At 37.6% G+C, this 18,031-nt stretch overlaps 1 protein-coding gene across 1 annotated transcript in view; it reads left to right on the top strand.

The window, feature by feature from the left end:
- LOC103588636 (cation channel sperm-associated protein subunit beta-like) overlaps positions 1-18,031 on the top strand; it is a 50,371-nt gene that overhangs the window by 8,047 nt on the left and 24,293 nt on the right. The window contains exons 2-3 of the mRNA XM_008570372.1: positions 3,368-3,697; positions 6,892-7,031. Coding sequence (XP_008568594.1) covers positions 3,368-3,697; positions 6,892-7,031 — 470 coding nt within the window. The remainder of the gene's footprint in view (positions 1-3,367; positions 3,698-6,891; positions 7,032-18,031) is intronic.

Here is an 18,031-nt window from a genome sequence, read left to right as displayed (position 1 = left end):
TAGTTTCTCATATGTTCTGCAAATATTCTTCCACAGCCTTTAATTTATGTCTGTCTTTATGTTCTTTTTCCCTCCGCAGAATTTAAAAATTTTATATAGACAAATTTATATATCCTTTTCTTCATGATTTATTAGGTTTTGTGTTTGGCCTCAAAAAGTCTTATCTTTTCCAAGACTATAAATAATTATTTTATGTTGTTATGTTTAAAGCTTTGATTCTTCTGTAGTTTATTTTTGTGAAATGAGGAAGAAAAAAATCAAGTTATATTTGCTTTTCAAATGGCTGACCATTATTCCATCTGTTTATTAAATAATTCATCTTTTCTTTGTTTTGAAATGCCATTTTTATTGTATACTTACATCCATGTGTAAGATATATCAATCTTCATTTAGTTGATTAAATTCAGAAATGGCTAAAATCAACTACTTTTTCAAGGCCCTCTTAGAATCAGGGGTCAGATTGGAACTATTACTATCTAAAGTAATTCATTTATCAACTAGTTTAAATTATTTCTCAGCTAGATTGTAGCTTTACCTGAACAACCACCTCCCCCCAAACTAGATCTAATACTTCTAATTTATGCAAACAATAAGGACATAACTACAGCCCAGGAATGCATTTGTTTATAGTACCAGGAGATTCAATTGGCTTGTGATGAGACATTAAATCTTCAACTTAGAATTAAGTATCGTTGTGCTTTGTGAAGATTTGGACTAATTACATGCAAGGTGGCATTTCTTTTTAATGCTATAGCTGGTGTACAACACTGAATCTCAACTTTTCACTATGACCCACTCATTTATAGTAGAATTAGAGGATGAAGACCAGAATGAGTGAGATCTATAGGAAAACTTGAATAGATTGGCAGATACAAATATTAGCATCCTCATCCTCAGCTACCATAGATACTTGGAATTTTTTTTTACTTAAAATTATTTCACTTCTTTTTACATAAAGATAGAAAAATAGAATGAACTCCTATTTATCCACTACCCAAATTCAACACTTATATTTTCCTTTTTTCTTATTTTAAAGCAATTCACTCCTACATAAATCAACATACATTTCTAAAATATATGAGCATTATTTTGCATAACCACAAAGCCATTATTCTGTCTAACAAATGAAGGATATGGTACTCTGTAAAACCCAGTCCAAAATCAAAGTATTCAATTGTCTAAGAAAGTTTTTTTCTTTATAGTTTATTTGTTCAAATTAGAATCCAAACAAGCACTGCCCATTATATTTTGTTTTGTTTTAACAGCTTTATTAAGATTTAATTTTATATACAAAGAACTGCACATATTTAACATGAACAATTGATGAGTTTGGACATACGCATGTACATACGATACCATCACCACAATCAAGAGAATAGACATATTCGACACTTCCCAGTTTCCTGAGTCTCTTGTGTGTGTGTGTGTGTGTGTGTGTGTGTGTGTGTATGTGTGTGTGTGTGTTAAGAACACTTGACATGAGATACACCTTCTTAACAAATTTTGAAGTGCACAATACCATATCATTAACTATAGGCACTGTATTAGTTCGTTTTCTGTCATTTATAACAGAATATCTGAAACTGGTTAATTAATAAAGAAAAAAATTTTATTTCTTGCAGTTTCTGAGGCTGGGAAATCCAAGGTCCAGAGGGCATACCTGGTGAGGGCCTTCTTGCTGGTGGAGACTCTCTACAGTCCCAGGGTGACTCAGGGTATCACATGGCAAGAGGCTGAGCAGAAGTGTGCTAACATGCTTCTTCCTTTCCTTATAGAGCCCCTAGTGCCACCCCCACAATAACCCATTCATTCATTAACTCATTAATTTATGAGTGGATTAATCCATTCATGAGCTCATAGCCATTATGGTCCAATCACTTCTTAAAGGTCCCACCTTACAAGTATCATATTGGGGATTAGCTTCCACATGAGCTTTAAAGGGGACAACCATTCAGACCATAGCAGGAACTATGTTGTACAGATCTCCAGAACATATTAATCTTTTTTTTTTTTTTTGTCTTTTGTCTTTTTCCGTGTCCGGCAACGGATCGCAACCCTCAGTGTTGCCCCCGTACCGGACCGGGGACCGGCAACGGGATCGCAACCCTCGGCGCTGCTCCCGCGCCTCGCTCAGCCAGTGAGCGGGAACCGGTCTGTATGTGGGATCCGAACCCTCGGGCGGGAGCGCCGCCGTGCTTCCCAAGCGGCGCACTATCCAGTGCGCCACCGGGCCGGCCCAGAGAACATATTAATCTTGCATAACTAAAACTTTATACCCATTGAACAATGACTCTCCATTTCCTCCAGCCCACAGTCCCTGACAACTACCATTATGTTTTCTTCTTCTGTGAATTTGATTATTGTAGATACCTCGTGTAGTCAGAATCAGGTCGTGTTTGTCCTTCTGTGACTGGCTTATGTCACTTCGCATATTGTCCTCTAGGTTCATCTATGTTGTTGCAGATGACAGGATGTTCTCTTTTAGGACTAAATAGTATTCTACCATATGTATATACCACCTTTCCTTTATCCATCCACCTGTTGATGGACACTTGTATTGTTTCTATATCTTGGCTATTGTTGTTGAAATGAGCATGTGAGTGCAGATGATAACTCCTCCAGGTCCTGATTTCAATTCTGGTTTCTCAGAAGTGGAAATCCTGGATCATATGGTAGTTCTATTTTTAATTTTTTAAGGAACCTCTGTACTGTTTTCCATAGCTGCTGCACCATTCCACATTCCCATCAATAGCATAAAGGGTTACAATTTTTCCAAACTCATTAACACTTGTTATTTTCTGCTTTTTTTTTTAACATATATATATATATATATATATATTTTTTTTTTTTTTTTCCTTTTTGTCTTTTTTTACTGACCGGTAATGGGATTGCAACCTTCAGTGTTGCGCCTGCACCACACTCAGCCAGTGAGCAGGAACCAGTCTCCACATGGGATCCGAACCCTTGGCGGGAGCGCCGCCTCGCTCCCAAGTGGCGCACTCTCCAGTGCGCCACCGGGCTGGCCCTATATATATATATTTTTTATAATAGCCACCTTAACAGGTATGAGGTGACAACTCATTGTACAGTGAGCAGGAACCAGTCTCCACATGGGATCCGAACCCTCGGCGGGAGCGCCACCGCGCTTCCAAGCAGTGCACTCTCCAGTGTGCCACCGGGCCGGCCCTCATGATAAACTTTCTATAAAATAATTTGAATTATAATCTGAAATCTGGCAAATGTATTCTCTGGTTAAGATCATAGTTTAAAAACTCAGATATTGCACTTGTTAGTTATGTCCATCAGTATGCATAGGTGAACGCTGGTTCTTTTAATTTACACTGAATCTTTTCTGTTTTATCTCTAGATGCTAGTGCCTCATTTCAAGACACAGATATAGAGAAGACTGTGGTGATTCCTGGTTTCAGCAGCTTCCTGATCACAACCATTTTAGATGGTAGCAATGCTTTAGCTATTGCTACCATGCCTGCAAGAGCACCCAACAATATGACCTTTCTAAAGGACTCCTGGTTCCTATACAATTTTGGGCAAAGGAATGGACGAATGTGGAATATATACTCACAACCATGTAATTATCAGTTTCAACATCTTAATTCACTATCCCTCAACACTGTGAAATACATTGATCTGGGACACTCTCATGTTTTCAAAGTTGAGATCCTACCTTGGCCAAAAGGTAAGTTTGTGTTTATTGGAAAATATCAAAAGGAGATGTTATTTCTTTTCTTGAATGTGAAATACAAGGGTACTTCAAAAAGTTTATAAAAAGATTTGTATTATCTTTTAATCCTATTTTTCCAAGAACTTTTTGAAGTACCCTCATATACCCTTTGATGTTTATTTTATCTCTAGTTCCCATAATTGTTGGCATTCTACTAATAACAGTATTAGCTTCCAATAATAGAGCACTTACTATGTGCTAGGCTCTGTATTAAATTATTTTTATACATTATTTTATTTAATGTTGATAACAACCCTAAAAATCTAGATTATAATTCTCATTTTACAAATGAGGAAAATGATGTTGTTACCAGCCCAAGTTTGCACAGGATTTTAGTTTAGATTTTTGCTGTCCTCTGAAACAAAAACTTATTAATTACTTTGGTATTGTCATATTTATTTGGGGTATTTATTTTAATTCAAAAAATTGCTTTTAAATAGGACTATACTTTTCCCCATTTTCCAGGTATTTATTTATTCCCAAAACCATATGAATTAAAGTAATACTTAGTAAAGATGCTGGAGAAATGGCATACTGGAAAAATAAAACAAAAATTATTAGTAAATAACTGAGCTAGAAAGAGAGGAAGAAAAGGTGAAAGGAAGAGAAGGATAAGAAGAGGGAAGGAGGGAAAGAGAAGAAAATCATGTCACCAGAAATGAAGAGGAAGCTCAAAGTCAAAGCCAGAGAAATTAGCTAATGTATGTCTCCCTGAAGGATGTGAGGCTCAGATTCAGATCATATAGGCAGCAGGATGGGTTTTAATGCCCAAGTATTGACAGAAAGTTTGGCTTTGAGCCTTCTTACTTTGTGGTTGGAAATTGGAACTGAGACCATTCAATAAAGCTGAGACCATCAGATCATGAAGAGGGGATTAGGAAAACTCTACCCACCAACCCAAAGATGCAGCGATGGGGCATCACCATCTTCGCAGGGCTCGAAGTGGGCAAAAACAATCTCCTATTTAAAAAAAACCCTCCGAGACCGTGTCACATCCAGACTACCCACAAGAAGAAGGAATCCCAGGCTGAGAGATAATACCAGGTGGGCTCCAGCATAAGCAAGCACAAACCCCTGCATAGGAATACTTTTATAACCCAGGTGACATGGGCTTCCATGGAAAAAGCAATCCCCATTGAACATGAATTGAGGAAAAGAATTTAAAAAACTAAGAGTTTTAAGAGAAGAAATTAAACTTCAAGAACTTGAGATAATAGAAAAATCAAAAAGACACTATGAAATAAGTATACAAAAACTCCTAGAGATAAAAGATGATACAAGAACCATAATGAAAGAACAAAATGCTATTTGTTAGAAAGGCTTATTTGAAAAACAGACCCAAGTACAACTTATGTAAATGAAAACTATAGGCTTTGGGAAAAAATTGAGAACATTCATTTCCATCAATATTGTGGACTAAATATCCTGAAAAACTTCCTTCTGGTTTGAAACCCCTAGCAATCCTTTCTCACTGATTATATTACTAATTGTCTATATTTCCTTCAGATAATTTTAGAGTTTTAATTTTATAGTTTTAACTTTCAATTTAATGCTTTATGCTATCTAAATTTTGTTTTGATGTACTATAGATTTAGCTGGTTCCAACACTATTGAATGTGACCTTTCCAATGTGTGAAATGTGTGATTTCAAAATACTTTTATAACTGTACCTTAGAATAAAATTTACCTATTATTTTGACCACTTATGGGTTTTTTAATCTGTTCCATTGTAATCTCTCTATATTCTGGCACCAGTACCAGAACATTCTAATTATTTTACCTTTAAAATAAACCAAACTAGTTGTAAGAGGGCCCAATCAGTTATACTCATTCAGTTGGATGAAAACAATTAAAAACCAGCTAATCAAGTCAGTTGCCTCTTTCTGAAGAAAAGGCTAGTTCATGCTACTCAATTTCAATACATGCATAAAATGTGTGATGATCTATTCAGTGTTGCCAGGACACTCATCGTTGCAAAACTTAAACATTCCTTTGTGATGTGCTCCTGGACCCACATTAGCATCACCAGGATACTCGTTAGAAATGCAGAATCTCAGGCCCCACTCCAGACTTGCTCCATCAGCATTTTAACAAAATCCCCAGTTAAAGGTTAGGAAGCACTGGCCAGATCGCTTTGGCTTAAGGGAAACAGCTGCAGATGAGACCACAGTCAAATAATTTATTACCTCTCAACTCTGGTTTATTGATGAATAAGGATGGCAGTTAGACTACACGATATTTCAAATCTCTTTTTCCATTTAAGTGCTCAGTATGGCAAGGTTACAAACAGGTGGCCTGTAGGCAGAAATTGGCTTGATGACATATTATGTTTGAAATGTCTAAAAGTTTTCTCTTGGCAACTATTGATTGGTAGCTCTTTATTTTATTTTATTTTATTTTATTTTATTTTATTTTTTTGTCCGGCAACGGGACTGCAACCCTCGGCGTTGCTCCCGCGCCTCACCCAGCCAGTGAGAGGGAACCGGTCTGTATGTGGGATCCGAACCCTCGGGCGGGAGCGCCGCCGCACTTCCCAAGCGGCGCACCATCCAGTGCGCCACTGGGTCGGCCCGCTTGGTAGCCCTTTAAACTGAGTTTTTCTACTAAGTTAACCAACTCAGTTTAACCAGTAGTATCCAAAGTTATGCATGTCTTGACAGGCATTGGAGACCCTGGCTGGCTAATTAAGGGAGCAATATTTCTTTGAAAAAATAGAAGAAAATACTTGTAAAGTTAAATTTTTCTGGGCCGGCCCAGTGGTGCACTGGAGAGTGCGCCGCTTGGGAGCGTGGCGGCGCTCCCGCCAAGGGTTTGGATCCCGTTTGGAGACCGGTTCCCACTCACTGGCTGAGCGCGGTGCGGGCGCAACACCGAGGGTTGCGGTCCCGTTGCCAGTCCCCCATACGGGCGCGACACCGAGGGTTGCGATCCCGTTACTGGTCAGTAAAAAAGACAAAAAGGAAAAAAAAAAATTTTCTGAGAACTATTAAAATTGACTCTATATAAATTGCTAACTGTATTTGCAGCCATTATGCAGCCTCAATAATAGAATATGTAGATGTTCTAAAATCCTGATTAGCCAGTCATTATTAAATTAAATTTATATCATTTTCATTATGTAATTTTAACTGTTGACCTTGTTTCCATAGGTGCCCGAACACTTGAAATACCACTACTAAAAGTAATAGTTGGAAACCCAACTTTGTTGGAAGTTAAAGCTGAAGACTCTTTTGATAATACTGAGAGTTATATAATGGAAATTTCTGTAGCTAGCAAAGTTTTACGTAAAGTAAGATTTTCTTTAATTACAAAAAATCTAATAATCGTAAAAAAAATTGTAAACAAACATAATTAACATTTAATGAGCATCATTTTAAATATCTCTGTTTATATCATAAATACACATATAAGAATGTACAGTTAGATGAATAGATTGAAAGACGGTCATGATTTTATTAAAATAGATCTATGCTCTGTATAATAACTAAATATATAATATTTACCCAACTAAACAAAAGAAAAATTGAAATGAAACTAAAAGAAATTGTACATTTCAGAAAAATATTTTTTCACCACAAAATATTGTTAATTTGAACAACACATAATGAATGACCCTTTTGTAGACCAAAGACAGTGCAATATTGGTGGTTTTACATGGTTTAATCTATAATTTTCACAAATATCCCTTTAAAAGTCAAGAAAAGAGGCAAAAATAAAAAGTAAGCAATTGAAGCCATTTTTTTAAAGTTGGACAACTTTTATCGTTTTATATGAATATACAGGTTAATCACATTTCTTCCTTCAACTTTTTAAAAATAGGAAATAATTTGAATCAGATATTCATTAGTCAAAATGAGGCTTGTTATTCATTCTATGTTCTTAGTATGTGCTTAGTATATTTACTCAAATTATAATAAAGATAAGCTATTACATAGAAACTAAGTGATGGGAAAAAAAACACATGCAGACTTACTAAATTCTTATTCTTAAGGGGAAGAAATATGCCAATTCCTCAGGAAAAACATTTTTTAAATAATTAATTTAGAAGTCAGATTTTTTTAACATTGGGCAATAAATAGTATGAAATCCTCTTTAGCATTGCTTTATTTAGTAAATGAGAACTGCAAAAAATCTGCTGGAGAAGACTGGATGCAGATATGAAATTAATGTACTCTTTTTAAAGCATTTTTTCCTTTTCTTATTACAATTTTCAAAAATTTTTTATTGAAGCATATTGATTGTACATATTTACGGGGTACTGAGTTATATTTCAATACATGCATACAATGTGTGATGATCTATTCAGTGTTACCAGGACACTCATCGTTGCAAAACTTAAACATTCCTTTGTGATGTGCACATTTGATCACCTCTTTTCTAGTCGTTTGGTAACATGCAGTAAGTCATTGTTAATTACAGATTCCTGGGTTGACTGTACAATAACAGGACTTATTTTTCCTATCTACCTATAATTTTATTTCCATTAACCAGCCTCTCTCCATCTCCCCACCAGCCTCCCCTTTTGCGCCTCTAGTAACCACAGTTCTCTCTCAACAGTTCAACTTGCTATTATTATTGCTATTATTAGTTCGTTTCCATTAACCAGCCTCTCTCCATCTCCCCACCAGCCTCCCCTTTTGCGCCTCTAGTAACCGCAGTTCTCTCTCAACAGTTCAACTTGCTATTATTATTGCTATTATTAGTTCGTTGTTTTGTCTTGTTTTGTTCTTTATTTTAGCTCCCACATATGAGTAGGGGCATGCGATATTTCTCTTACTGTGCCTGGCTTATTTCACTTAACATAAGTTTCTCCAAGCTCATCTGTGTTGCTGCCAGTGGTAGAATTTCATTCCTTTTATGGCTGAGTAGTATTCCACCGTGTATATGTACCACATTTTCTTTATCCGGTCATCTGCAGATGGACATTCAGGTTGGTTTCATATCTTGACAGCTGTGAATAGAGCTGTGATGAACATGGAAGCACAGGTATCCCTTCAAAATGATGCTTTCCTTTCCTTTGTGTATACACCCAGAAGTGGAATTCCTGGGTCATATGGTAGCTCTATCTGTAGTTGTCTGAGAACTCCATACTGTTTTCCAAAATCGCTGCACTAATTTACAGTCCACCAACAACGTATAAGTGTTGTCCTTTCTTTGCATCCTCACCAGCACTTGTTGTTTTCTGTCTTTTTGATAACAGTCATTCTAACTGGGGTAAGATGATACCTCATTGTGGTTTTGATTTGCATTTCCCTGATGATAAGTGATGTCAAGTATTTTTTCATATACCTGTTGGCTGTTTGTAAATCTTCTTTGGAGAAATGAGCATTGAGCTCCTTTGCCCATTTTTAAATTAGGTTATTTGCTTTTTTTTACTGTTGAGTTCCTTGTACATCTGGAAATTAGCCCCTTATCGAATGCGTAGTTTGCAGATATTTTCTCCCAATCTGTGGGTTGTGTCTTCACTCTGTTGAGTTTTTGCTGTGCAGAAGCTTCTAGGTTTGATAAAATCCCATTTGTGTATTTTTGCTTTTGTTGCTTGTGCTTTTCAAATCTTATTCATAAAATCTTTGCCTTGTCCTATGTCCTGGAACATTTCCCCTGTATTTTCTTCTAGAAATTTTATAATTTCAGGTCTATGTTTAAGTCTTTAGTCCATTTTAAGTATACTTTTCTATATGGTAACAGACAAGAATCTAGTTTCATTCTTCTACACAGGGATATCCAGTTTTCCCAGCACCATTTATTGAAGAAGTTGTCCTTTCCCCAAAGTATGTTTTTAGCTCCTGGGTCAAAGATCAGTTGGCTATAAATAAGTGATTTGTAGTTGTCATTGTAGTGATCTTTCACTTCGCTGGTTTAATTGATTCCTAGGTATTTTATTTTTGGGTGACTATTGTAAATGGGCTTGCTTTCTTGATTTCTCTTTCTACTAATTTGTTCTTGGAGTATAGAAAAGCTAGTGATTTTTGTGTGTTGATTTTGTAGTCTGCAACTTTACTGAAATCGTTTATCAGCTCCAAGAGTTTTTTGGTAGTCTTTCAGTTTTTCTATATATAGGATCATGTCATCTGCAAACAAGTACAGTTTGACTTTGTCTTTTCCAATCTGGATGCCCTTAATTTCCTTCTCTTGCTGATTGCTCTGGCTAATACTTCCAATACTATGTTAAATAGGAGTGGTGAGAGTGGGCATCCTTGTCTTGTTCCTGTTCTTAGGGGAAAAGCTTTCAACTTTTCTCCATTCAGGATGATGTTAGCTGTGGGTTTGTCATTTATATGGCTTTTATTGTGTTGGGATACTTTCCTTCTATACCTAATTTGTTGAAACAAGAGATTTTGAAGTGATTTTTAATTTTATCAAATGATTTTTCCGTGTCTATTGAAATGATCATATGGTTTTTGTCTTTCATTTTCTTGATGCGGTGTATCACACTTATTGATTTGAGTATGTTGAATTATCCTTGCATTGCTAGAATGAATCCCACTTGATCATAGTGTACAGTCTTTTTGATGTTGTGTTGGATTTTGTTTGCTAGTACTTTGTTGAGAGTATTTGCATCTAGTTTATCAAGGGTATTGACCTGTAGTTTTCTTCTTTGCTGTATCTTTGTCTGGTTTGGGTATCAGGTTGATGCTGGCCTCATAGAATGAGCTGGGAGAATACCCTCTGCTTCAGTTTTTTGGAATAGTTTCAAAATAATTGTTATTAAATCTTCTTAAAAGTTTGGTAGAATTCAGTAGTGAATCCATAGGGTCCTTGGGTTTTCTTTGTTGGGAGACCATTGATTACTGATTCAATCTCATTGCTCATTATCTGTCTGTTCAGGTTTTCTATTTCTTCTTGGTTCAGTCTTGGTAGTTCATATGTGTCCAGAAATTTATCCATTTCCTCTGTATTTTCAACTATGTTGGCATATAGTTGTTCTTAATACTCTTTAATGATTCTTTGTATTTCTGTGGAATCAGTTGGATTGTTTCCTTTTCATTCTGATATTTGTTATTTGGATCATCTTTCTTCTTTTCTTGGTTAGTTTAGCTAACGGTTTGTTAATTTTGTTTATCTTCTAAGAAAACCAACTTTCGGTTTCATCAATCTTTTGTGTTTTTTTTGTTGTTGTTGTTTTCTATTCATTCAGTTCTGCTCTGGTCTTTATTATTTCTTTTTGTCTACTAATTTTGGCGTGGGACTGTTCTTGCTTTTCTTGTTCCTTGAGATGTAATGGTAGGTTGTTTATTTGGGAACTTTCAATTTTTTGATGTCAGCACTTATTGCAATAATCTTTCCTCTTAGTACTGTATTCACAGTATCCCATAGGTTTTGGTATGTTGTGCTTGTATTTTCATTTGTTTCAAAGAATTTTTTTATTTCCTGCTTTATTTCATCTTTGACCCACTGGTCATTCAGGACCATGTTGTTTAATTTCCATGTGTTTATACAGTTTCTAAAGTTTTGCATGTTATTGATTTCTAGTTTTATTCCATTGTGATCTCAAAAACTTCTTAATATGATTTCAATCTTTTTTAAATTGTTGAGATTTGACTCATGGCATAACATGTGGTCTACCATGGAAAATGATCCATTTGCTGATGAGAAGAATGTATATTATGCAGTTGTTGGATGAAATGTTCTGCAAATGTCTGTCAAGTCCATTTGCTCTAAAGTGCCATTTAAATCTGACATCTGTTTGCTAATTTTTTTCTCTAGATGATCTGTCCAATACTGAGAGAGGGGTATTGAAGTCCACAACTATTATTGTATTGTGGTCTATCTCTTCCTATAGATCCAATAATATTTGCTTCATATATCTGGGTGCTCCAATGTTGGGTGTATGTATAATTATGATTGTTATATCTTCTTGCTGCATTGATCCTTTTATCATTGTATAATGTCCTTCTTTGTCTCTTTTTATAGTTTTTGGTTTAAGGTCTATTTTATTTGATATAAGTACAGCAACTCCTGCTTGGTATAATTATGATTGTTATATCTTCTTGCTGCATTGATCCTTTTATCATTGTATAATGTCCTTTTTTGTCTCTTTTTATAGTTTTTGGTTTAAGGTCTATTTTATTTGATATAAGTACAGCAACTCCTGCTTGGTTTTTTTTGTTATTGATTATGCATGTGTGGAGTATGATGGAGTTTGGATGTGTTGTCCCCTCCAAAACTCATGTGGAAATTTGATCTCCAATGTGGCACTGTTGGAAACTGATTGAGTCATGGGGGCAGATCCCTCATGAATGGATTAATTCTCTCCCTGGGGGAGGGGGATTAATGAGTGAGTTCTTGCTCTGTTATTTCCCACAAGAGCTGGTTGTTTAAAAGACCCTAGCACCTCCCCTCTCTCTCTTTCTTCCTGTCGCCATGTGATCTGCTTGTACCTGCCGGTTGCCTGCCACTTTCTGCCATGAGTAGAAGCAGACTGAGGCCCACGCCAGATGCAACTGTTCCAGAATTGTAAGCCAAATAAACCTCTTTCCTTTATAAATTACCCAATCTCAGGTATTTCTGTCATAGCAACACAAAACAGACTAAAACAGGGTACAAATCTGACTGGCACCTCCTGTGTCCAAGATGTGATGATCAAATCAATACTATCAGTATGCCCATTACCACAAATTGCCATTATTCCTCGGGTCCCCTACCTAACTCCTTCCTGACCTGTCTCCCCCTCTACCCCTACCTCCAGCAACCCTAGATATGTTCTCTCCCTCTGCAAGTCCAAAGCAACACTGTGGTTTTTCTTTCTTTCCTTCTTCCTCTCTTATGCTCTTTCTCTTTTATGCTTCTTTCTCTCTTAGGCTTGTTTTTGGTTTCCATTTGCATCAAATATCTATTTCCATCCCTTCACAATTAGTGTATGTGTATCTTTACTGGTGAAATGAGTTTCTTGCAGGCAGCATATAGTTGGGACTATTTTTTAATCCATTCAGTGAGTTTGTATCTTTTAAATGGGGAACTTTGTCCATTTATATTTAGGGCTGTTATTGAAAGGTATTGATTCACTCCTGCCATTTTGTTAATTTTTATAGTTCTTTTATATTTCTTTTGTTCCTTTCTTTCCCTCTTCTTGTTTGTCTTTGCTATTTGGTGTTGTTTTGTAGTGATAAGATAGTTTCTTTCTCTTTCTCATTTGCATATCTGCTCAACTAGTGAGTTTTATTCTTTCTCATGTATTCATGATGGTAGTTAGCACTCTTTTGATTTCAGATATAGGATTTCCTTGAGGATGTCTTGTAGGGTTAGTTTTGTGATGCTGAATTCCCACAGTTTTTATATTTTTGGAAAAAAACACTATTTGTCCTTCATTTATGAGGGAGAGCTTTACTGGGTATAGTATTCTCGGCTGGCAGTTTTTTTCTTTTAGCACTTGGAATGTATCATTCCACTCTCTCCTGGACTGTAAGGTTTCTGTTGAAAAGTCTGCCACTAGTCTGATGGGGATTCCCTTATAGGTGACCTGACACTTTTACGGTTTTTAGAATTCTTTCTTTTTTTTGATTTTTGACAATATGATTACAACGTATCTTGAGGAGGACCTCTTTGGGTTGAATCAATTCAGGGATCTTTGGACCTCTTGGATCTGGAATACCATATCTCTCCCAATAATTGGGAAGTTTTCAGGTATTATTTCATTGAGTAGGCTTTCAATTCCTTTCCCTTTTCTTTCCCTTTCTGGTACACCCATAATATGAATGTTTGTATACTTAAGGTTATCTGACAGATCTCATAGGCTTTCTTCATTTAAAAATATTTTTTCTTTTCTTTTTTTTGGTCCAGTTGAGTTAGTTCCAAAAGCCTGTCTTCAAGTTCAGTAATTCTTTCTTCCACTTGTTCTAGCCTGTTGCTTAAGCTTCCATTTGTATTTTTTATTTCATTAAATGAATTCTTCAGTTCCAGGATTTCTGCTTCATTCTTTTTTATGATATCTGTATCTTTGTTGACTTTTTCATTCAGGTCCTTGATTGATTTTCTGTCTTGTGATTTCTCTATGTTATCTTGTGTCATGTTGAATTTCCCTAAAATTACCATTTTGAATTCCTCTTCAGGAATGTTAGTGGTTTCCTGTTGTCTGGGATCTGGTCCTGGAAAATATTGTCTTCCTTTGGGGGATGTCATGTTTCCCTGTTTTTTCTTGATTTTCACATCTCTATGTTGATGTCTGGGCATCTGGTGGTCCATTTGCTGCTTCTAATTTTTGGAGCAGTTTTTGAAGGAAGAAACTCTTACCTGTAGGAGTATTCTATGTTGACAGTCAGGTTGGGCATTTTAGGTTTGGTTCTGGGTGAGTGTGGTAGTGTAGTCTTCATGTGACTTCTTCAACTATATTTAATCTTGGAGTTTTCTGTGCATGCCTTCATGACTTAGGCAGTGGGGCCCTTGGCAGTTTCTTGTTGTGTTGGTTGATTCTTTGCAGGGTTGCTGTGGCTGTGTTCATGGCCTTGAGTACCTTGGGGGTGTGCTGGTACATTCAGAACTTCCTAAACTGAGGTGAGTGGCCCTGTATGGGATTTCTGGGATCACCATTGGGGCTTTGACTTCTGGGGTAGGTTTTGTGGCAATGTGCTAGTCCTCTGAAAACATGGGTGGAGTTGCTGAGGTACTGAACAGGTTTCACACCTCTAAGAGAAGTGCTGGGGCACTTCTCTGAGTCCCTGGGCTAGGTGGGCAGACTCTATAGAGCTTCCCCTCAGGAGTATGTGGATCTAGGCAAGTTTACTAGAGACATGGGACTGTATTCACCCTGGAGAGGCCAGCACACTTCCTGAATCCTCTTCACTGAGGCAGGTGAGATAGGTGTGTCAGCAAGGTCCCTGATTTCCTTGGGGTGGGTGGGGGAAGAAAGTGGGCATGGATCTAGATGTGTTCACCAGAGATGTGCACAGCTGTGTGTATCCAGGAATGGCTGGAACCATCTCTGCTCTTCTGGGATGCTCTGGCAGGGTTGTTGAGTTGGTTGGGTCTCTGAGCACTTGGCAGGGGTAAGTGTGCATGGATCTAGGCCAGTCTACCAGAGACAATAAGGATTGCATACACCCAAGAAAGCCCAGTGCACTCCCTGCCCCCTCTCTACTAGGGTGGGAGGCTCTGATAAGTTTGCCAGAACTCAGCAGGTCTCCATGTCCTGCCTCCTATCCCAAAATGGCAACATCCATTTGCAGCCTGGGACCAAGGCGGGTTGGGGGACTCTGTGCGCATTTCCCCTCTGAAAAAATGCAGTTGTGTGGGTTCCCAGCATCTTCCCATACTGGACTCACTCCCCATGAGGGCTGTGCGGTTATCTTGCAACTTGAATTGCAGGCATCTGCAGTGGGAGTGATGACCACAGACCTCCCCCACCACCAACTGCCTACCTTGTCCCAGCAGCATGGGGTCTCTCCAGTCTCTGCATCAGTCTTGGTCAGACTTTTCCCTTGCCTTTCTATGTTGCCATCTTGAGTTTCCAGATCTTGGGGGGTGGGGGGTTCCTCACTATTTTGCTGGATTCCATCATTTTCTCCTATACATTCTATTATACAAGTGACTATCTACTCATTGCTTTGAACTTTCTTTGCTTCAGAGGTGAGGGATAGCCACCTCTAGTGAGCCATCTTGCCAGAAAAAAGTGATTTATTGTAAATTGACAATTTGTAATTGTATAAGTTTGTGGTTCCAAAATGATGGAAGAAGAAATATAGCAAGTGCTGGCAAGGATGTAGAGAAAAGGGAACCCTTGTACACTGTTGGTGGGAATGTAAATTAGTTCTGCCATTATGGAAAACTGTATGAAGTTTCCTCAAAAAACTAAAAGTAGAATTACCATATGATGGGCCGGCCCGGTGGCGCACTGCTACAGTGCGCCGCTTGGGAGCACGGCGGCGCTCCCGCCGAGGGTTCAGATCCCACATACAGACTGGTTCCTGCTCACTGGCTGAGCGAGGTGTGGGTGCGGCACCGAGGGTTGCAATCCTGTTGCCGGTCCCGGTCCCAGTCCGGTACGGGCACGACACTGAGCATTGCGATCCGTTGCCGGACACGAAAAAAGACAAAAAGGAAAAAAAAAAAAAGAATTACCACATGATCCAGTAATCGCACTTCTGGGTATTTACCCAAAAGATTTGAAATTAATTTTTTGAAGAGATGTCTGCACTTCCATGTTCATTGAAGCACTATTTACAATAGTCAAGTTATGGAATCAACCTAAGTGTCCATCAACAGATGAATAAAGAAAATGTGGTATATATACACAATGGAATACCATTCAGCCTTAAAAAAAAGAAAATTCTGTCATTTGTGATGACATGGATGGAATTGGTGACATTATGCTAAGTGAACTAAACCAGGCCAGAAAGAAATAGCACATGTTCTCACTGAAACCATCAAACTCACAGAGGCAGAGAATAGAAGGGTAGTTACAGAGGCAGTGAGAGGGATGGGGGAAAATGGTCAAAGGACAGAAGATCTCAGATGGTGGTTTTGTTTTGTTTTTTTAGTTCTGTTGCACGGTATGGTGATTCTAGATAATAAGAGAGTACTGTACATTTCAAAATTGCTAAGATAACATATTTCAAAAGTTCTCACCACAAAAAAATGTTAAATATTTAAGGTGATGGATATGTTAGCCGCTTGATTTAATTATTCCATATTGCATTCATAATTACAGAAAATTTAGAATATAAGCAAAGAAAAAGAAGAAAAATTACACTTATTCATACCTAACAAGGATGACTAAGCACTTTTAACATTTTGGGTATTTAAAAAGGCAGCATAGAGGTACACCATAGAGGTTAGAAGCATGAGCTCTGGAGAAGACTTCCTGGGTTAGATCTCACTTCTGGTACTGTTTGTGTGACCTTGAAAAAGTTACTTTACTATGGCTAAATCTCCTCATCTGTAAAATGGGGATGATAATACTTGTACACACCTCATACAGTTGTTTTGAGAATGAAATGGAAGTCAAGCAGGGCATCTAAAACAATGTTTGGCACCTAATAAATGGTCAATAGCTATTAACTTACAATATTTTCTTCTTTTTTTTTCTAAGACTGAGAGAGCATTGAATATCCATTTTTAGAAACTTACTTGTCCCACTTAATCACATGTTTTAATCCATTCAAATCAATAAATATTTTTCTGTATATTCTAAAATTTTTTTATTATGAAAACTCTCAGATACAGACAAAAGTAAGACTTCCGTACACCCATGACCCAGAATAAATAAGTCAAGACTGTGCTACTTTTGTTTTATCACCCCTATTTAATTTTCTTGTGTTTATATTCTGTTGGGTTTTTAAATGAATGGCAGACATCATGTCATTTTACTCCCATATGCTTCAATACACATCTCTAAAAACTGTGTATATTATCTCTCATATAACCACAGTGCCATTATCATCCCTAAAATTTTTTTAAATAATTTTTTTTTGTATAAAACTCAATCAGTAATCAAATTTTTCCAGTTGTCTCGAAACATCTTTCTACAGTTCATTTGTTTTAATTGAGATACAAACAAGATTCATACAGTATGTGGTTATTTTAGCTCCTACGCCTCTTTAGTTGCAGGCAGCTACCACTCCATTTTCTTACCCTGCCATTGAACTCATATAGAAATTGGATCAGTTGTACTATAGAACATCCAGCATTCTGAATTTTTCTGTTTGCTTCCTTGTGTCTTACTTAACTTGTACTTTTAGCCCCGCGGGAGCGCCGCCACGCTCCCAAGCGGCGCACTCTCCAGTGCGCCACCAGGCCGGCCCAGAAATATGTACTTTTAATAATAATAATGTATTTTTTTTTTTTGTCTTTTTTTTTATCTTTTTCCGTGTCCGGCAACGGATCGCAACCCTCAGTGTTGCCCCCGTACCGGACTGGGGACCGGCAACAGGATTGCAACCCTCGGTACTGCTCCTGCGCCTCGCTCAGCCAGTGAGCGGGAACCAGTCTGTACGTGGGATGTGAACCCTCGGGCGGGAGCGCCACCGTGCTTCCGAAGCGGCGCACTTATCCAGTGCGCCACCGGGCCGGCCAATAATAATGTATTTAATAATAATAATGTATCTTTTATAATGAACTAATCGTGACAAATGTGCCACAGTAACATAAATTGTTAACAGGGAAACCTGGGCTGGCTGGGTTAGCTCAGTTGGTTAGAGCGTGGTGCTGAGAACACCAAAGTCCAGGGCTTGATCCCTGTACGGGGGCAGCCACCAAAAATAAATAAATAAATAAGTAAATAAGGAAACCAGGCCTGAGGGCTTACAGAAACTCCGTTACTATTTTCACAACTTTTTATTCTTTTTTCCCACAATT

Source organism: Galeopterus variegatus, unplaced genomic scaffold (assembly GCF_000696425.1).
Source record: "Galeopterus variegatus unplaced genomic scaffold, G_variegatus-3.0.2 Scaffold597, whole genome shotgun sequence".
In the NCBI taxonomy this organism is placed as follows: Eukaryota; Metazoa; Chordata; class Mammalia; order Dermoptera; family Cynocephalidae; genus Galeopterus; species Galeopterus variegatus.
The sequence above is the reverse complement of the archived record's forward strand: the minus strand, read 5'-3'. Positions and strand labels throughout refer to the sequence as shown.